Source organism: Nesoenas mayeri, assembly GCF_963082525.1.
Source record: "Nesoenas mayeri genome assembly, chromosome: 26".
In the NCBI taxonomy this organism is placed as follows: Eukaryota; Metazoa; Chordata; class Aves; order Columbiformes; family Columbidae; genus Nesoenas; species Nesoenas mayeri.
The window spans coordinates 5,478,249-5,498,679 of record NC_137552.1 but is presented as its reverse complement, the minus strand read 5'-3'; the positions used below and the strand labels follow the sequence as shown (position 1 = coordinate 5,498,679).

General features: G+C 44.9%; 2 protein-coding genes across 4 annotated transcripts; both read right to left on the bottom strand.

Annotated features, from left to right (window-relative positions):
• Positions 1-38: 38 nt before the first annotated feature.
• Positions 39-3,644, bottom strand: TMEM106A (transmembrane protein 106A). Its single transcript, XM_080359956.1, has 8 exons — positions 3,513-3,644; positions 2,696-2,928; positions 2,501-2,564; positions 2,025-2,184; positions 1,608-1,748; positions 1,372-1,415; positions 693-746; positions 39-527 (listed from the first exon to the last, which is right to left on the bottom strand). Exons 2-8 carry the CDS (start codon positions 2,907-2,909, stop codon positions 419-421), a joined length of 786 nt encoding a protein of 261 aa, XP_080216082.1. The 5' UTR covers positions 2,910-2,928; positions 3,513-3,644; the 3' UTR covers positions 39-418.
• Positions 3,636-20,391, bottom strand: NBR1 (NBR1 autophagy cargo receptor). Of its 3 annotated transcripts, XR_013923350.1 has the most exons (22): positions 20,198-20,391; positions 17,926-17,988; positions 16,994-17,012; positions 16,602-16,624; positions 16,274-16,480; positions 15,653-15,727; positions 14,625-14,842; positions 14,374-14,538; positions 14,092-14,298; positions 13,612-13,771; positions 13,169-13,456; positions 12,863-13,015; positions 12,352-12,427; positions 11,403-11,513; positions 10,754-10,942; positions 10,495-10,629; positions 9,739-10,102; positions 9,351-9,445; positions 8,963-9,041; positions 8,250-8,355; positions 5,898-7,862; positions 3,636-3,781 (listed from the first exon to the last, which is right to left on the bottom strand). XR_013923350.1 is itself a non-coding variant. In XM_080359954.1 (21 exons), the coding sequence occupies exons 1-21, from the start codon at positions 20,354-20,356 to the stop codon at positions 7,689-7,691; spliced, it is 3,066 nt and encodes a 1,021-aa protein (XP_080216080.1). In that variant the 5' UTR covers positions 20,357-20,391; the 3' UTR covers positions 5,410-7,688. The 3 variants fall into 3 exon arrangements, 2 of the variants coding, with proteins under 2 accessions (XP_080216080.1, XP_080216081.1); XM_080359954.1 differs by lacking the exon at positions 3,636-3,781 and having other exon boundaries at positions 5,410-7,862; XM_080359955.1 differs by lacking the exons at positions 3,636-3,781; positions 20,198-20,391 and adding an exon at positions 19,128-20,155 and having other exon boundaries at positions 5,410-7,862.
• Between the last annotated feature and the right edge of the window lie 40 nt (positions 20,392-20,431).

The following is a 20,431-nucleotide window of genomic DNA, read 5'->3' as shown; positions in this document are numbered from 1 at the left end:
TGAAGACTCACCTTGCAGAGACAATAATCTACCTCTGGTTGCATAAAGTCCCTTTATTTGTGAACAAGTGGATAATGGCAGTACAGAAGCACAGCTGGAATCTCAACAGCTGGGCAGCGCAGAGCAGAATCACAGTGGCAAATACAAAAACCCTCAGAGAGATGAGGTTCTGAGGGACACGGATTAGTGCCAGCATCGTGTTAACGGTTGCTCTTGATGATCCTGAGGCTCTTTTCCAACCAAAATGAGTATGTGAAAATCGCTGCAATCCGAGGGCAACAGAGCCCAAGTTTTGCATGACCGATGTAAAGTCTTACCACGGAAACACTGAGTCTCCTATTTAAGGCAGATTGAGAACAAGCCCCAGAAGGTTGTCTCTGCGTGCCTTGTGTTTGCGGCGGCTCTGCCACCGGCCCCTTCACGGCGGCGCGGGGGGCAGCGTGGCGTTCCCCCGGCAGTCCACGTACTGGTAATCCTCAAACAGCACCTGCTCCGAGCGGCACAGGTACGTGCACGTCAGGGTACCCCTGCACGGCAAAGGAGACCAGAAACGATTAATTAACGCTTCTCCTAATGGCCCACGGGGAGCTCCTGCTGCCCTTCTGCTTCGTCCCTTGACAGCTGTCACTCAGGAGTTAAGAAACAACGGTGACACAGGTTTTAGCTACAGCTCTGAACCAGGCAGCACTTACTGTATATGCAGCAGAACATTGTGAACTTTGACTTTTGCCCAGGTGCAAATGTTACTGCAAGAGAAAAGAGAGTTAATTACATGCGAGACGCCTACGCGCCTCCTGCCCTCCATTATTCCATCACTTCTCCAAACAAGTCTGTCTTTGCGATACTCTGACAACAGCTCTGCAGGTCAAGCTCTTCAAGAACAGCAGTAGCTACAGCAGGAAAACCTGGTTTTTACCAGTTTAACTAATTCTGGATTTAGTAAGATGGGCGTCATAAATATGCAACGCACCACCCTGTCTGCACAGAGGTTTTGGTTGCTATGAACTTCAGTTTGCAGGTCACGTGCAGAGAAATGCAGTGTGTACAAGGTGCCTTTAGCTGCTCGCAGATGGAGCATTTCAAGTTGATAATATAGGAATCGAATTAACATCATCACTTGTTCATCAAAATGTATGGAAAATGACATTGTTGAGCCAACACTAAGCAGAGAACACCAATAAATAGGGAAGGAAATGAGTTTAAAATGGATGTGTGAGACCTGTATCTGAATAATCTCTATACAATAAACTGAAAAAGATAAACTCAGCTTTGCTCTACAGACAGGGCCGGCACAAGAAATCTAGTCAGGAAAAGCCTAAAACATTAATGTTACTTATGAACTAAGAGAAGAAATCTTTAAGAATTACTCACTAGGTGTTGTCGTCCAATATCGTACTGGCCACTGTATAATAGATCTGCAAATGTGAAGAGAAGAGAGAGCAGGATGCACACGGGAACTCGGGTATATTTGTGTGCAATGCAGAGAGCCGCAGGAGGGAGAACTGCACTCTCGTTAGGTGCCTCATTATATTTCAAGATAACCACCATCACCTCCCTGTCCAGGACACCCGGGTTTAGGAGGAAATACAAGCACCAGCAGAGCTCACCTGGCCGCTCTGCAAAGGGCTCATTTTCAGCAGGGCGTTCATGGTGGTTTTCCCTACTACCAGGGACTGGTGCAAAACCTCTACGTCCAGCTGCGCAACCGTGACCCAGTAGAAGTTGTTATTAGTTATGTTCAGCACGTTCTAGGGAGAAAAATAATAATTAAAGAACCACCTCAACCACAAATCACCTTGCGGCAGGGCCACACAGAATCATGGAATCATTTTGGTTGGAAAAGCCCAACAAAATCATTGAGTCCAACTGTTCCCCCACCCCCGGCACTGCCCCATGTCCTGAGAACCTCATGTCTGTCTGTCCAACCCTCCAGGGCTGGTGACTCCAGCACTGCCCTGGGCAGCCTGTTCCAATGCCCAACGACCCCTCCAGATGTGCCCTTTGGCTGTGAGCAGAGCACTTACCGTCAGGTTGAGGTACACGCTGGTGGTGGTGGCGTTAAAACCAACGGAGGAGGCGTTCAGCCCCGCGGGCAGCACGGGGATGGAGCGAGGGAACAGGAAGAAGATACTGAGCGCCGCTGTCAGCAGGCAGATCGTCACAGCAAGACACACGTAGAGTTTCCTGCAAGCCAGCACAGTTTGTCAGCCCCTGCAGCTCAGCAGGGAAGGCAATAAATCCTGGGTGCCAGAAAACCAGGATGGGTTCGTGCAGGACTCTTTGCCAGCTACCAAATGGCAGCAGGGTACAGTCCCGCACGCTGACGTGGTGCCTCGCAGTACAAATTGCTAGAGATCCCCCAACAGCTGCACATGGTTAACGCCAACCTTACTGCAGCACAGAGCACACAGAGCAAAACACCCGAAGGACTGAGGCTTCCCTGCATCTGGTGCAGAAATATGCACAAGATAAGAAAAGGGGAAAATGTAACAGGACTTACGTGCGTCTGGGCTTCAGCCTCTGGTCACCGTATGGAATCAGAGCCACCAGCTGCCTCTCTTGCTCTGAAAGAGGTGGCAGCAGCTCAGAGACCACACGAAGGATGGAAGTAAATAACGCAAATTGCGTTGCAGAACGTGGCACAGCAGCGTCGGCTCCAAAAAGCACTTACACAGCACACAGAAGAATCACCTACCCCTGGGGATCCTCCCTGTCCCCTGACACGTTGGGCAGTTGACGCAGCGTCGACGTGCAGCGTCCGCACAGGGCACGCGGGACGTCGCGGAGTCACCGATGCTGGCGTAACCCGCGATTTCACCTTCAGCATCCAGCCGCTTGGGTAAGATCCGTTTGCCTTCCCTCTCCTTTTGCTCAGCTGTTTTCCAGAACTCGGAGACTCTTGCACCCATGGCAGAAGGAAAATTCTCACTAGGTGTCCAACACAAAAACGCATTAAGAAAATTGTCTCTGTGAGCCAATCTCCAAGAGCAGCATCATCAGCATTTGTAGTAATCACAAGTATCCTAATATTTATAGGAAAGTTCTAAAGTTGCTTTAAGAACTGAGTTAGTGCAAGTTACTCTTTTAAACGTACACTGATTAAAGGAAAAGCATCTGAGAGCACCACCCTACAGAACAGCGCACCAGGTTCTTCTTTATCTCACAGCTCCAGAAGGTTCTGAGATGACAATGCAGCCCAGAAGTGGAAGTGCCACATTCTTGGCTGGTCATTATTCACCTGCATCCAACGGGGAGCTCAGCTGAACATCAAGGCCTTGGCGTTTCCAACCAAGCAGAGTGTTACTAACAGCAACCTGACTAAAATCAAATAGCGCACCATCTAAAAGAATATAATCTATTTTTAAAAGTTAAAAATACAGTTGAACTCATTTTCCCAGGCTTTTGGCAACCAAAAACCTTTACATCAGCTCCCAATAATCATCATGAAAGCATTAACAATACCAAACCGTGTATTTTCATCATAAAGACAGCAGTTGAACGCAGTTTCCTACCTGTGCCAGCCTTCCCCTCCCTGCAGTCTTGTTCCAGCCGCTCACACGCAGGTAGGCTGCTCAGCTCGGTAAACAGCAGCTTCTCTATTTGCCCAGGTGAGCAGGAGGTTTTGCGTGAGGAACCGCTCAGGGGGTCACGCTGGGGATGAAAACGGACGCGTGGCAGCGCAGCAGCACCGGGACAGAGCTGCGGGGCGCAGGTTCACCCCGCAAGCCTGAGCCGCAACAGCAGGACAGGCCGATTCCAGAAGCAGCTGCTGGTTTCCTTGCTGGTAAAGGAAGAACCAGGATCTCACCGAACCGGTGGCAAAGAGACCCGGCTGCGCAGCCTGGGGGGCACAGGGGGACCCTTCAGCACCCCAGACTGTGAAATCCAGCAAGATGCTCCCCGGACCCCCAAGGTAACTCAGCGTTCCCAGTCCTCGGGCAGCAGGCAGAGGGGATGGGAAGGATGAGGGTGCCTGAATGATCCAGGCTTTTCTTTTTTCCCCTTTTTCTGAGGGAAGGGCCTCTTGAAGTACCACAAGTTCCCACCTCTGCAGTCTCGAGGGCTCCAGACAGCAAATCTGTTATAGTTAGCTGCATTTTGCTTCGTAAACTGTATCCAAGATTCTTACCTTATCTCAAAAACTATGCAGCTTGTATATGAGTTATATGAGTTTCATATTTTAAAAGAACTAAAAGTTAGTACTTATCTTATCTCGAGAAGATAGGATGTGCTGAGAAGGTACATTTACTATCATCCAAGAATTTATATAATTTTGTGAAGAGTGCGCATGTGCTGTGAGGAAAGGTGAAAAGTACACTGGTGATGAAGACTACTTACTTCATCCTGAAGGCCCCCAAAACGACCACCAGAGGACGCTGCGCATGCTTAAGGTAGTTCCAAGGTGTTGCAACTGATATTGTGAAATAATTGTGTAACCTAATGAATATGTAGTATACACGTTGTAACTTTAATGAATATGTATGTAACCAAACTGTATAAATGTAGTAGAATTCAAATCAGTGGTCGAAGCCAGCTTTGGGTGCGAACCCCTGGTTTCCCAGCGCTGAAATAAAGCACCACATATAACTACGTCCGTGGTTATGTGTCCTTTTTGCTAACACTTCCAGTTAATGTTTACCAGCTTTTCAGACACGAGTGGTGAGAAGGAGCAGCAGCCTGTTCATAGAGCTGCGACAACACAAAAGCTGGAGAAATCATAAGTGGGGAACAGAGAGACCAAGCTAAAGGCGCAGAGACCGGAATCACAGAATCATTCTGGTTGGAAAAGACCTTTAAGATCAGAGTCCAGCCATTATCCCACGCTGGCACTGAATCTTGTCACCGAGAACCTCATGTCCGTCTGTCCAGCCCTCCAGTGCTGGTGACTCCAGCACTGCCCTGGGCAGCCTGTTCCAATGCCCCACAGCCCTTTGGGGAAGAAATTGTTCCTAAATCCAACCTCAACCTCCCCTGGTGCAACTTGAGGCTGTTTTGTCGTATCACTCGTTACCTCCCAGGTCCCTCAGCTGCTCCCATCACACTTGTGCTCCAGCCGCTTCCCCTTCTCTCAACTCACTCCAGGCCCTCAAGGGCTTTCTTGTCATGAGGGGCCCAAAACTGACCCCTGCAATTGAGGTTTGGCCTCCCCAGTGCCCAGCACAGGGACGGTCACTGCCCTGGGGCTGCTGCCCACACTACTGAACCCCATGTCCTGCCTCTCTGGTTCCCCATAACCCCCCCGCCTCTCCCCCATGCACCGGCCCAGCTGGGACAGTCCCCAGCTCCGCGAGGGGAAGCGAACGCAAAGCCGGGAACTACTGCGACCTTCGAGGGCGGCTGGTGCCCCGTTAAGGGACCAGGGTACAAGGGGCACTGCTGACCCTCCCAGGCCCAGAGTCTTAGGGCCCATCCGGCCACCCCCCCGCTTACCGGTTGCCCGTGGACAGCGGCCAAGCCTTGCAAAGTGGAACCGAAAGCGCCAGGGGGTGGCACCGCTGGGTGGGGCGGAGCCGCTGCCACCAAGCGCGACAAGAGCCCAAGGGACAACCCGAGGGACAACCAGGGGATGAAGAGCTTTATTGTGACAAGGGAGCAAAAGGTGCCTCCTCATACCAGGTGCCGTTAAAGTGCTCGCCCTAAATCGGATACAGAGTCACAGCTGTGCTCTAATATATTATAAATTATACCATGCGGCCATTAACAAAATATACAAAGCCAACGGAAACAGATGGGAAGCCTGAGCGTAGGTTATCTAAACCCTAGTAAAAAGTAACCTATAGAAAAAAGAAAATACATCGCACACTTCACATCTCAATCTGTGATGAAGTTTTCAACCTCCAACGGTTTAGTGTTTTGTTAATCGATAGAACACGTCAACATTCTAAGTACAAACGTACACACAGAAAGAACGTGTGTCCTGCTGGGCATTCCAGAGCAAAGCAGATACCACCCCTTCATCCACGTGCTTTCCTCTTCCTACAGCAGGCAGGAGCCAAAAGGTCCTCAAAACAGTGAGAAAAGAGAAACCAAGTAGATTCAAGCTACAGAAAGATCTTTAGCTGGTCCACAGCACAGTTGTACTGGTGTACAGAGATGGGAAACACCACAAAATAGCTCTACTGTATTTCAAAATAAACATTTAAGAGTATATCTTCCACAATCTATAAAAATAGGTTTAGAACAAAACTGCTATGATACATTTTTTTTCCTCTTATTTTAATGGTATCTCATCTCTAAGGGTATTTATGTAGTTCTTTAAAAAATTACTACTCCTGGTCACCTGCTCAGTCACAATCCTGCTGCTGCCCAGCTGCACGGCGACGGAGCAGGAACACCCTGCTTTGAAGCAGCAGTAAGAAAATACTTTAGGATCAATGGTCTTTTGCTGCAGCAAGGAAGAAAGTTTGCTTGAAAGTAAGAAAATGGCCAAGGCTGCTGTCACCTCCCGAGGGACCAATGGATTCAGCACTGCACAGCAGCATCCTGTGTGATTCTCCAGAATCAGATCTCTCTTGGTGCATTTTAGAAGGGAATTCTTAGATTCCCAAATTCAACATGGAATTGTGTGAGAAAAATTAATCCTACGGATGTGTCGATGGAAACACGGGAGCAGCCAGAAGCATCACAGGAGATTCTACGCTTAAAGCTGCTTAAGTTGATGCATTTCTCCACCTGTGAAGTCACACAAGCTCTACCTCAACCGCTCCTCCTGTTCATAAACAGTACCAGAATTCTACTCCAGTTCAGGTCTGTTTGTACACACGCTTCAATTCTCTGTGGTATCACCAGAACAAGAGGTTTGCGCTACACTGAAAAAACGACAGTCGAACGTAACATTTTCACAAAGAGTCTGTAAAGAGTCTTAGAAAGGCTTCTCCTACCCCTACGCTCCATTTTTAACAACATATTTTATGTAGGCTATATTTTCCTGTTAAAGATGTTTTGCACTGATATTACTAGAAATGGTTCAACTGCTGCTGGTAAATTCACTTCCTGCCTTCATTCTGCTACAAGAAACCACAACTTTCCTGCTATTCATCAGCTGAACAGCAGTTTCACTTCCAGACTTTTCCAAAACTGTTTGGCAGTTCACAATGGCTTTTGTGTCTGAGCAACTTTGTTCTTCTAAGAATCATTTGCAAGGTTTCAATTTGTTACGTGACTACCATGCACTGGACAAACCAGTTACTAAGTCCTGTTGGAAGAAAAGTTGTGAGTTGTGGGCATGTCTTGTAAATTAGGCAAGACTACGTTTTACAGCAGCATTTTACATTGGTTCCTATTCCAAAGCTTGTTAAAAGTCAACAAAACAGGTTTCCAGCTGCCTAAAAAAGAGAAAGAAAAAACAAACACACAATAGAAGGAGAAGTTCCCATCCTGGTGGAAGTTTGAAGCATCTCTACAGGGTTCCCTGATAAAAGGACTCAGTATGAAGTCAGAGACCTAAAGGCTACTCGTTTAACTATGAGGTCCAAATAACAGCTGAAATTCTGGTCTCCAGTTCATCAGATGCTGCGATGAGCACTGTGTGACATTTCCATGAGAAGAAAACAAGTCAAAAGCTCAAAGAAAAGCCAAAGTTTTAGTCACAACTCCAAACAGAAAGCAGCCGAGGAGCAGCCTGCTACTGTTGTAGTGTTTAATGAGAGTTTACTCCGCGCAGAGGATTCCTCCTCCACCAGGAAGGTTCAGTATCGGCTGTACTGGTCGCCGTTACTGATCTGAAGCAACTCGGTTACCACTTGCACCATGTTATTGTTGTGTTTCTTGAGCAGCCGCAGGTTCAGGTGCCTGTCGCAGAAGCCCATCTCGCAGAGGCTGGACAGCAGGGCGGCAGTGTGCTCCTCGGGAGCCGCGGGCTGCTGCAAATTAAACGTAATTAAGATAAGCTAAAAGACCATCATTTGTTTTTGCCATTTGAAGCAGCGGCCTGCATTACGCCGGGATGTAATTAAGGCACAGAGGCCCTTTTTGTTCACAATTAAGTTGTTGATATTCACCTCCACTGTTCACTAACACAGAGGAATTACTACTCTCACGTGACACTATAGATGTAACTCCATCCCCATGGTATTGATTTCCCCATCTGCTGGGACAGCAGCATATTTCAAAGGGATGCCATCAAATTAACACTTTACTGTCACATGAATTCCTACACAGAATATCGATAACATTTATTAAAAAATAAATCTATAATTTTAAGGCTGGCCTTCTATGAAACTCCCAGAGCATTCAGGAGCGACATTTACCTGTTCTAGAATGGGTGGTCCAGCAAATAATGCTTTGTAGGCAGAAGCAGCAACAGACAAAGCTCCTTTAACTATTTCTCCTGCGATGCTGCTTCCTTGGGGGTACCTGCAAAGAAGTCACAAATTACTTCAGAGTCAGCAAAGTCAAGTCTTTGTTTCCCTAGAAAGGAAATCTGTCTGTGTTGATGTGTCAACTGAGACTTAGTTCTTGTTGGAGAGAACAACCTCTGATCCAAAGGAATCACTGCTCTTCAGGAACCAAGCTATCCATTCCTTCCTTCTTGATATATTAAAATGTGGCTTTACGCTAAATTACGTGAGATTGTTCTCCATAACATGGCCATTTTTGTAAAGAATGAAGTATTCACACTCAGAAGACAAATCTCTATATGAAAGCTGCGCACTGTGACACATCCATTCAGGCCAGAGTAACTTCCATTTGTTTTCCACCAGTTCTTAAGTCACTTAATATTCTGCTCAACCTTTTATCATTCCTCCAGTTTTCAGTATCTTAAGATGCTTAACTTCGTAGCTAACTTACAAAATCCCTATTCTAAGAGTCCTGAGATTTTAGAGGAAAAAAAACCATGTTTCCTTTAATAAGGGAGGCCTTTCTCCCAAGCTACTGACCACATGGAATCTAAGCCAGTGTTGCTTCCTAGGTGCCTAATTTAGCAGTTCTTAGTTTAAAATAGAAGTCTCAGCTTCATTACCTCGGGTATTCTGGGCAGTTCTGTTTACTAGCTGTGAGTGCAGAAGCTCCTGGCCCATGACCATCTTCACCACTGGGTTCTGGAACAGGAAGAAAAAAAATCATATCAAAATGTCCAGTTAATGAGAAGCTGAGGAGATGCAACATGTACACAAATGGAACGGAGAGGCATTCAGTCCAGAACTACTACTTTCAAGCCTCGTTATCCAGACACAAAGTGGGTAGACAGGGGTCTGACTGCAGTCACAACAACCCAAAGAATTTCAGGAGAAAAAAAATCATTACTTGGTAGATTTCTGCTCTACTCAAGAATAACAAGACATTAAATCCAATACTAGGCATAAGGAATAGGTGATGTGGACCTGCCCTTTGTCAGGTACTGTCAATACCTTCTCTTATTTGATTCTGAGGAGTGGAAGAGATGTTCTCTGACAGCGGCGCGTTTGGTTCTTGGAAGAGATCGTTCTGCAGAGATGCAAGATTCCTGAGAACATAAGGCAAAAAAATGACTTTTACTACATTTATTCTACATGTAGATGTGTAGGGAAGTTGAGGTTGGACAGACAAAAGAAGCAGCTTCACATGCTGCCGCCTTTACCTCTCTCACACTCAACAAGTACAGGCTTTATAAAAAGTTGTAGGATTTAGAACGCTCACACCAGTCAGTGATAAAACACTCGCTGCAACAATTTGTGTTCAGACACTGAAGTTAAGCACAAGACCCTGCAGACTCTACAGCAACACGTCACCGTTCTGTTCTTGTGCAAGAGGCATTACCTTTGTGTCTGGGGTGAGGTGTCCACAATCTCTGGGGTCAGGGGCACCACAGCCAGCGTTTGGGAAGCTGTCAGAATCTCACTGACGCTGCAGATCTGCGCCTGGCTCGCTCCTTCTGGATCCTCTGCTCCTGTTTCAGGTTCTCCTGTCTTTTCCAAACTGGGCTGAGAAAGAGCTGAACTATACAAAGACTCCCCCAAAGGGCGACTGGTGTCAAAGCACTCAGGGAGAATAATGATATAATCCTCTGAGGAAGCAGAAGAGCCTTGACTTTGAACATCATCGTTATCATCATCTTCCTCTTCGTCAGAATTGCCAGTATCGCCAGAGGGGTTTGCTCTCCCATCAGACAGGGGAAGGTTCCCTAACAGGATAAAATAAAAGTGAAGTATTAACAATTGTCCATTTTCTATGGATAACAGCAAAGACAGGATCGTACCAAACATGAAAGGCAAGAATTTCAAACCAACATAAACCTTTGCTGCTGCTATTAATGGTACCACTTTGTCTGTTGAGGGTAGAGGTATAGGGCAAAAGAATAACAGATCTTACTGTTAAGCCCATGCAAATATGTTGTTGATATTAATATTTAAAACAGGAGTAAGAGATCATGGAGAACTTCAACAGTAGTTTTCAGCTCCCAATTACACACAGCAGGAAGTTCAAGGCACTGACTTGAAGCTATGTCAAGTTTTACACCATTTTTTGGTAGCCCTTTTTATAGCTTTATCTTAAATTCAAACCTATTTTACTCACCACAGCCATCTTCTGGCATTGCCTCTGACTGATGAATCTCTGCTTCCTTTTTAGAAGCGGAATCAGTTTTGATCCGAGGAGATGCCTCATTTAGCATGTTGCAACTGAAGGTGTCTTGCAGTGTCTGCAGAGAGCCTAATCAAACAATCAGGAAAAAACAATTAAAGCGGTGTCACCACCTCCAGCGCAGGGTAATTTGTGGCCAATGTCTGGCTGTACAAGAGTAAAACCATAGCCAGCAGCCACAGCCAGTACTTACTCGGGAGGATTTTCTTTTTTTGGGGGGGCTTATGGTCGGGTGCAGCATCCAGGGTTAGAGAGCGAATGACGGTTTCACAGACAAACTGAGTCCCACTCATGTCTTCTTCACCTTCCTCCTGGGTTGACAGATGTTCAGCTTTCCCTTTGACCGTGGAAGGATCTGCAGGAAAGCAGGTTTCCGTCGTTCCTTTGAAAGGGAAGCATACCAGATTACTTGAACGCTACCACGAGGAAATATAAGAAGAATTTTTTAGGTTAGCTAAGGCTAACATTGACTGTGCTAATTCTTTTTAAAAATTTAAAGACTTTGGAATTCAGTTCTAGTTGAATGTGAAAGGGATTGAGAAGCACAGGGGCCACACCTGGAGTGTCTGAGTGTAGTCCAGTCTATAAAGAGCAAATTGTTATTTCTCCCAACAATTCCAGTAGTCAGACAAATCAAGAAACACTTGTATTTCTGAATTCTACATATATTAAGCTCCAACTTCTACAATCAAAAAGCAGCGTCAGAGCAAAACAATTGTTTGTTTTTCCACCGAAGGGAAAGAGCGGAGTTAGAACTGCTTTTAGACAACGAGACTGACAACTGCACAGAAGCAACAATATCCTCCTCCTCCCACCCCATGCTCCCTGTGAATACGGCTTACCAAGGACGGGCTTAAATCCACTCCCCTCGTTCTCCTCCTGTATCTGACCTAAGCCAGGCTTCTCCAGCCAGGGGCCGTCGTGTGGCAGAGGGGACATGCACGGAGTCATGTCTGAAAAACGAAGCGAAGATATAAGACACTAAAGGAATAGGAAGCTTCCTTCCTCCAGAAGGCAACCTTTTGAGAAGTTTTGTGTCAATGCCTTACTCAAGTCGAGGGAGATCACGTCCACCGCTCTGCCATCATCCATCCACCTTGCTATGTCCTCATAACAGTCGATGAGGTTGGTCAAGCACGACTTCCCCTTGGTGAAGCCATGGTGACTGCCTCTAATGACCCTCCTCTCTCTGATATGCCTTGAGATGGCACCAAGGAGAAGTCGTTCCATCAGTTTCCCAGGGGTGGAGGTGAGGCTGACTGGTCTAGAGTTCCCCAGGTTCTCCTTCCTGCCCTTTTTGAAGACTGGAGTGGCATTTGCTGTCCTCCAGTCCTCAGGCACCTCTCCTGTTTCCCAAGACTTGGGAAACTCCGCGTTCTCTGTATCTTCTGTCCCCAGGGCACTCACCTCATTCACCAGTGGCCTACATTGCCTCTGCTGTTAGTTTTATCTGTCACGTATTGGAAAAAGCTCTTCCTGTTGTCCTTGACCCCTCTCGCCAGGTTCAATTCTAAGGAGGCCTGAGCTTTCCTAGTTGCCTCCTACACCCTCTGACAACAGCCTGATATTCTCCCAAGTGGCCAGCCCCCCCTTCCATGGTTTATACACTCCTCCTCTTCCACTTGAGCATCCCCAGCAGCTCCTGTTTAACCAGCAGCTCTCCTGGCTCCCTTCCTTGACACTCTACCCTGAAGAGCAAATAAGCTTTTTGCACAAATAAGTTCAGCTTTTCTTTGGATAAACTGTTAGCTTGGAATGTCCATGACGGCACACAGAACATAAGAAGCTTACCAACAGGGGTATTGTGTGGCACCCGCTCCAATTCCTGCACAATATTGATGTCCAGCAGCTCAAAGGACAGCAAATCCTACAGAAGGAAACACGACAGTTTACATCAGCAAACCCCAAAACGGACTCTTTATGCCGTACTTCCCAGCATCAGATCCTATTAACTTCCAAATAAGTCTATTCCTCTTTGTTAGTTACTTGGAGGCTGGTTTTCCCATAACGTATATCCATGTCACAGATTATAGCACACAAATTAGGGCAGCAAGAGGCAAAGCTAAGTACTCCCTTTTTAGGGGCCAAAGAATAACCCAACCCTGTGACTCTTCATTGAGAATCTGACTCTGTCCTGCACATATAGTGACAGTCCCCAATACTAACTCGATAAAATATTTCTGCTATATAAAACTCAATATACTCTTCCTGAAAATATAGTGGCTATTTTAGAGCTGCTTATTCTTATGGATATCTGTGAACACAAAAGCAGTTCATCTCCACCTGAATTTTGGCACCTTACCTGCGCTGTGAGGAGATCGACAGACGGGATATAAAATTCTCTCTCGCTTGGCAGGTTTTTGATCTTTAAAGGAATAGTTGGCAGAGGTATGTCAGCCTGCTCCATGATTTCACTCATCAGCTGAGCACCTGCTTCTGTCTTTAAGGAAGCATCCTGCAAAAGCAAAAAAACAGCGTCCCAGAAGGCACTTAGACAGGCAGCAAATAACACACTTACCTGAAATGTAAAGCCTGAATGTTGTTTATAAACCAAAAGGACAAGATCCAACAATTCAGAACTGCCTCAAATACCACATGAGTTACTTGCCTCTTTGGTGCTGGAAGCTTTATCCTTCTGACAGGAGTCAGAATCCTTCCAATTGCTTTCGAACGAGTCAGGAGCTGGGGAGGGATCCACAACAATACTGCACCAGATCCTGGGTCCAAACTGCTCCCCTCGGTGCGACAGCCTCCAGTGAGATGTGTAAGTTCCTTCTATATTAGGAGCTACAAACTCCACTGACACAGTTCCTACTTGTCCTGCTGGAAGGGATGGCACTAACACATCTTTCTTTTCAGAAGACGCCAAGGTCAGATTGCCCCACATGAGTTTCAGCTGAAATACACGGCAAAAAACAAAAGTTAACTTCACAAGCTTCTCTGCCAACTGTGGGTGGTAAAACCTTCATAAATTCTCTGTTGATTCCTAATCTATGCAAATATCCTCCAGGACAATTTTAGTGTGTAGAAGTAAAAGCAAAGGGAAGGTACCTTTGTGTCTGAGCTCCATTCCACATTGCCAGTATTTTTCATTCGCCAGTGTTTGATAAACTTGGTCCCTGGTTGCAAGTGAGTCCCATCCGGCAAATTCTCATCCACAAACACCGCGCTGAGTGTTGGGACAATTGCTTGGAAGGGTTGAGTAGGAGTCCTGGGATTCAGGGGGAGGAAGCAAACAAAAATACATTAAATACACCACCAAAACTGAGGAAATAACTCAGCTGCTATTTCACTGGCTAAAAATACAGCAGTCCATTTAGTTTGTTTTATTCTTTTCTCTCTAGACGTGTTTCAAAATCCTAACATTTTAGTTACTGTTTTAACCTTGAGTCTAAAGACCACATAACAGTTTGCTTTCTTTTCTTTAGGAAAAAAGAAAACACATCAAAACAAGATTGGCTTGTTTGGAAGAATTTTATAACTAAGGTTTTCACTTGATTTATCTATTTATCAGTTACCAACAATTCTTACAGGAAGGTATTTGGTTGGAGACTCTCAGATTTCAGGGTAGGTGAGCCACTAGTTTCCAACACATGGACAGAGTTCCAGAGATGAATTTTCCTGTGCAATTTGAGCTGCTTTTTGAGCTCTCGGACCTCTGCCTTCCGCTGTTTCTTCTCCGCTCGTAATCTTTGCTTTTCTGCCTTCAGAAACCTTTTGTCCATCTGTTTCTGGAGCCTGCAGAGAGAATAAGCCACCTAGTTTCCACTTTGCTATCAGAATAATCTTGTACTGCCAAGTGTCGCCATTTACCTAACTTGCTCCAGAGTAGCAGGGAGGCGAGGTGAAAACTCTGCAAGGCTGTAATTTTCAGCAACACATGGTACAGGTCTTCGCAGCTTCAACAAAACATGATTAGGATCATGTGCATATGTTCCTGCTTCACACTGTTCACAGATGTTGTAGGCTGGACAAACGCTGCAAAGTAGAGACCCAGGATAGTTAGCAAGAGGCTGTTTAACCACGTTCAGTTTCCCTCACTCCCATCTCTCATCATGTTCTACCTGCACTGGTAGCGAACCCCAACAATTCGGGCCTGGCAGTTGCAGCAGGAGATCAGCCAGTCGCACTGGCTGCCGGTCCCTGACTGGCTCTCTGAAGTGGGAGGTCCTGCTGTAATTGAGCTCTCAGAAAAATCCGGAGGCTGATTGGGCTGAACAAGCTTCTCATACAGCTTCTGTTCCAGTTTCTCAACAGTTTCTTTAACGACTTGTTCCCTGAACTGGAAAATAAAATGGAGATAGTCATGGTGAGATCCACCTATGCAGGTTCAGAAGTTGAATTACACTGTCCTGAGGCTCCTAATCCATAAGCCACAAAGCAGCTCAGAATCCGCTTCCCATCCCCCCCCGCCCCCAGCACATGCCAGATAAAATTAAACAAGTATCATATTCCTCAAAGAGGATTTGTATTTCAGAAAATACCAGCCCATAGGTTTTAACAAGGCAAATTAAAAAACATATACGCACATTTACAATATTAAAGTTCTTTCACACCCTTGCACAGAGGGAAGGAAACTCATCTCTGAGACAATTATCACAACTCCCAAAAAAATCCCTCTGGAGTCTCTATCATTAAGTCCTGATTTTGTCCCCCAGGGATGCTTGGAATACAACCATTAAGTTCCCCTATCTTTAGTTTGCATAAAGAGGTGGCAAAGCAAGAGAGATGCTAGAAATAAAAAGCTTAAAGATAAACGTATATACTGGTGTACCACTATCTTTTCAAGAACTCACTATCTCATTAATTCTTAGCATCCCATTCATGTTTATTTGCTGTTCAAAACAAGTCAACGCCCACATCTTATTAATCTCTAGGTTATACTCACTGGCATCCTGAAAGTATTTTCTTAAACTGAACAATCAAGAAAAGCAAGGTCATCAAATGCCATGCTTCAAATGTCAGGAAACGCTAAGTATTACCCTGCTGGAACTGGTCAAGCAAGAGTCTCAACAGCAACACCATATTTCACATCCTCTCTCATTATTAGTGCCCAGAAGCTTCTATGAGCTTCAGAAGAAAATAGACTTACTGTTTCCAAGTAGCTAGTAAACCACTCTGGAGGATTTTCACTTGTTCTTCCTGTTCTAGTGGGATTTAACTTTTGCTGGGGAAACACACAAACAAACACACACATCACAAAAATAAGTCACAAATGTAAAGTATGCAAAGCTGCAAAAATAAAAAGCCCTCAATACAAATGAACCGCTTTCCAAGAGCTCTCCCCTCAACTGTCCTTAAAAAACAAAATCAAATTCTTCAGAAAACAGTGGAAAAGCAACCCAAGAAAGCCACTGACATTTCCCAGAAATATTTCTCCCTTATTTGCATTTGAGGGTAATTACACCCAAAGCCAAAGAAATCAAGTCAACCAGAAATTACAACTAGATGGCAATCGGGGCTTCAGGAAACCAACTGCTCTGTTTATCAAAACACTTAAAAATGGTCAACATGAAAGAATCTGGATTTCTAAATACAGCATCAAAATATCCTCTTGAAAACATTCAAACAATTTTGCAAGTTTCAATAGGTGCTGGTAGCTGAACATGAAGAGCAGCTTCTGAGCTTAGAGTTTTTAAGTGCAGGTAAAGATGATAATCAGTCTATAAAGCATTTTGTTTTAATGCATTTACAACCTACTTCTGCATCCTACCTGAATTGTCATCTCCTCCTTTTTTAAGTCTTCCTCTAACCCCCGGGCTAGCGTGGAATAGTGCAAAAGGGGTTTCTTCTCGTCTTTAAGTGTCAACTTTTCTGCCACAGTTTTTTCACGTAGTTGCGAAGAACATGAAGCTCCTTTCAGAGGAGAGTTTTCTTCATACACATTCATCTGGAGACGATTTCCTTGTTTAACTGCAATCTAAATAAACAGTACATAAATACACCATGTTTACTCCACCTAGAACCAACACACAAAATCCTGTAAAAACACAGGAGAGGTTGGAGAATTAATATAGAAAAAAGTCCAAGAGAACATTTACCTTCAGAGCTTCTTCATATTCCTCTAAAGAAAAAGGGAAAGAAACATGAATTTTCCACCTCAAACACAGATATAAGTTTAGCACACAGCATTTAGGGACCCTCCCATGAAGGAGTGTCTCCCACCCCTGCTGTAAATTCTTTTAAAATAGTGCTACTGAAGGAAGAAGTTGTATATACAGCAACAAGCAAACATGTCTTCATAGCCTAGGTACTAAAGATCCCATTAATTTAGTCATTCCTAATCAGATCAAAAACTCCTTCCTTTGAGAAGAATTTGATGCCCACCCATACATAAAAATCAAAAGGCAAGTATTCTCAATTGCTTGTCCAAAAAGATGAACAGCAGTTGGGGTGTCTTCACCAATTTCACTTCAATAAAGCAGCAGCTCACCTTTGCTATTCACAGAGACCTGCAAAGAGAAATATCCATGAGTAACAGCCACCGACGCATTGTTGTGATTCTCTTAAAGTTAACACGCTTTCAGAATAAATGTACTTTTAAACAAGAGTTCCTAAAATACCACTCCTTCACCTGAATTTGTTGTTGCTGCTGCCACATTTAATCATTAACCACCGCTGGCATATTCCGGCGCAGACCATGTTCTTTATTAGATCTGCACAATTAGCAAAGCCTCTGGCAGCTATGAGCATCCAGAACAAGCTGGAAATAAGCTGGTGCTGGTACTACTGGGTTTGCAACACAAGTACACAGAGGTTGCAACCAGCTGCTGTTAATGCTCAACATGAAACACTTAATTGGTCTTTCTTTAATTTATTTGAGAGCTCCATTCTACTCCAAATCTCTAAAGAATACGAGTGCGTGAGGTTATGCCGAGCAGGAAGTTACTCAACAAGGACAACTAGAAGTAATCAATGTGTTTTTGGAGACAGTAATCTGCTTGGAGATTACAGCATTTGCATAAAACAAGCAGAGGATTTGAGAGCACCAGATCACAGAAGCAAACATATGCTAATGGCAGGGGACCTACATTTTTCAGAGGAAGGAGCGTAGATTGAAGCGACATGGCTTTACCGCGGCCGCAAACACAGAGTCACAGCAACCTTATTCTGATAAAATGTAAAATAAGTCCCTCAACATAAAGATCCCTCCCTCAGAGCCCACAGAACCACCGGCTGTTTTAACAGGGTGGGAAAACACAAGACCAATAGATATATTCCTATCAGAGGGGCAAAACCATCCTCAAAACCATCTGATCTACATAACAGACATTCCTGAAGGACCCGCTACAAATTATCAGGAGGCAGAAAGTTTCACACCACTCATACATTGGTAGAGTTGTTGCAATTGGGGTGGTATTTTACCTCATCATTATCCTCATCAATGTATTTGATCTGAATGTTGTCCAGGTCAAATGAAACCTTAACCTGTAAGGGAAAAAGAACATAAAACCACAATGAGACAGCACTACAGGTGTTTTCCGTTAATCACGATTATTAATAGGGAAAAATATTAACCCTTCTGCCCCTCCCTTCAGTCTCTCAGTTGAAATAAACACTGTTTTATAACATCCATTCTTCTGGAGTTAAAACAACTTGCCTCCCACCTTCACTAACTTGCTGTGATTAACAGAAAAAAATAAAATTATTTTAATGTTTCACCTTCCCCAGTTAATGTTTACTCCAAAATAAATAATAATTGCCTTTCCGTTACAAAAGGACTAGCTCAGGGTTAACGAACCCAGTCACAGTAAACACTACAAAGGCTAAAGCCAACAATCACTGAATGCCGACTTTTATATGAAAAAGCAGCTCACACAGGTGAGCAGCCTTTTTTCCCACAAACTTGTTTGTGTTTTGGAAAACAAGGATTAATTCCAGTGCTAAAAAGAGCAAAGTAACTCATTCTGCTACTCGCTGGGTGACGCGCTGTACATCTGAACACAGAAATCCACTCTAGACGTTAGAATTAGGAGAATAAAGCCGAGCAGCTACTTTGTAGTTTGCATTAACAGGGCAGAACAAACAGCATCAAATGAACCATAAATGAAGGTGGTTGTTTCCCTGTGCTGAATAACAGCCTTTGAGGCTCATGCGCATTTTTGTATCGTTTACCTACACAAGCTGTATTTTTCTTGATGGAAACTCTCTCTGAAAAAACTGTAAACAGAACACATTCTGCTAGGCTGGACTCAGCAGAACAGGGGCCTTAGACGACAGCAGATGGCTGGGACTTAGCACTGCAAGAGCACAGTGACGTAGCTACACATCCCACAACAGATGTGCTACTGGCAGGTTCTTCAGTGACATATTCCAAATTAATTATGGGAGTGCGGCAAGAGAACCAACTCAACTTATCAAGGAGGAACTGGGGTCTGTATCTACACTGTCTAGTACCACAGATTCCTCCCCTAAAACTCAAGATAGAACCAGACAGCGGGCAATCCCTTATGAACACCAGACACGTTTAATAATACACCAAAACACAAGGAAGAAGCAGTTTAACTGATACTACCTTGAAACAGTAATTCACACAACACAGTGCAGAGACACCCAGTGGTACTTACCTTACTTAGGGAAACATTATTTTAGTAGAACACCACACCTTGAGCAAACACACCCTCAGACTACTTAAGATGAAGGGCAACACCACTGCTTACAGAGCAACCTGCTTCAGCTTTGATGCAAGTAGGACTCTGACCGCTTCAGACATTCCTGCTGGGTCTACTTACCACTGAGTATTTTAAGCCTGAACTAGATAAAGAAAGAAGTGGAAGAGAGAAAGTAAAATACTGGCAGGACTTCTTAAGGTGCAATTTGAGAGTAAGCTAAAAAAAGAAAAACAAAACAAAAGCTGCTATAGAAAAAAATATATATATCTACATGTATATAGATATATCACCACACCTTCATCATAACCAAGGAAATCCTTACTACACAATTTCAACTTCAGCCAATACAGGATTTTTCACTAGATAGGACTGGAAATAAGCAACCAAACCAAAAAAATAGAACCTCCTCAATATACCAACTGCACGACATACAAACCTTCATAAGTAACTATGTGTGCATGGCCCACTAACAAAACCAACTGTATCCAAACTAACACAAGGCACCAGGAAGCAAGAAATCAGAAATGTATGTTAGTGACTCAGTACTCCAGAGAGCAAAGATAAATGTTCGGGAAAACACCCGATAAGCAACTACAGGGTGTTACTTCACCATATCCACTTGAATGAGTAAAATAATGGGAAATAAGAGGTGCAGACTGTACTTTATAGGGGTACAGTGTCAAAAACAAGTATCCATAACTCAGGAAAAGAGCAAAATACACAGTTAAGGTTACCCGCTCACACACTAAAACAAGAGACCTGCAAGGAGCTTTACCCAAAACAGACTTTTCACATCACTCCAAGTATACAACAGAGTTAAAGTTACTGTCAACACTAATAGGGAAACTCAGAAAAAATAAAACACTTCTAACAGGCCGGGAAATGGGTGACACTTCTTTGGAAGGCGAAAAAGAAGCTGCTGGGCCCTCTCAGAGGCGCTTAAGGTCCCGGCGCCTCACGGAGACGGTTCCTCAGGGAGACGGTTCCCCGCGGCGGGGCCTCCCGAGCCCCCTCCCCGCGCTCACCATGGCCTCCACATCCGCCCACGTCGTGTGCGCCGAGTCCGACACCAGGAAGCTCTGCGTGTCCCCCCGGCAGGTGACACGGAGGTTCACCTGCGGCTCCATCCCGCGCTCCCCGGGAGCCCCGGGCAGCCCTGTCAGACGGCTCGACGAACACAACATGGCGGAGCGACGGCGGCCAGCCCCGTGCCCTCCGCGCGGTGTTACTGGCCGCCGCGCCTGCCACTCATCCTCCTT

What these genes read in the sequence shown, in the direction of transcription:
- TMEM106A (XM_080359956.1), bottom strand. Translation starts at nt 2,909, where the DNA reads ATGGGTGCAAGAGTCTCCGAGTTCTGGAAAACAGCTGAGCAAAAGGAG. An exon ending in AGGCTGAAGCCCAGACGCAC is followed by an intron (nt 2,185 to 2,500) that starts GTAAGTCCTGTT and finishes GCTGGCTTGCAG; the next exon opens with GAAACTCTACGTGTGTCTTG. An exon ending in AATGTTCTGCTGCATATACA is followed by an intron (nt 528 to 692) that starts GTAAGTGCTGCC and finishes TTTGCCGTGCAG; the next exon opens with GGGTACCCTGACGTGCACGT.
- NBR1 (XM_080359954.1), bottom strand. Translation starts at nt 20,356, where the DNA reads ATGTTGTGTTCGTCGAGCCGTCTGACAGGGCTGCCCGGGGCTCCCGGG. An exon ending in AATGGAGCTCAGACACAAAG is followed by an intron (nt 13,457 to 13,611) that starts GTACCTTCCCTT and finishes CGTGTATTTCAG; the next exon opens with CTGAAACTCATGTGGGGCAA. An exon ending in TCGATCTCCTCACAGCGCAG is followed by an intron (nt 12,428 to 12,862) that starts GTAAGGTGCCAA and finishes TTCCTTCTGTAG; the next exon opens with GATTTGCTGTCCTTTGAGCT.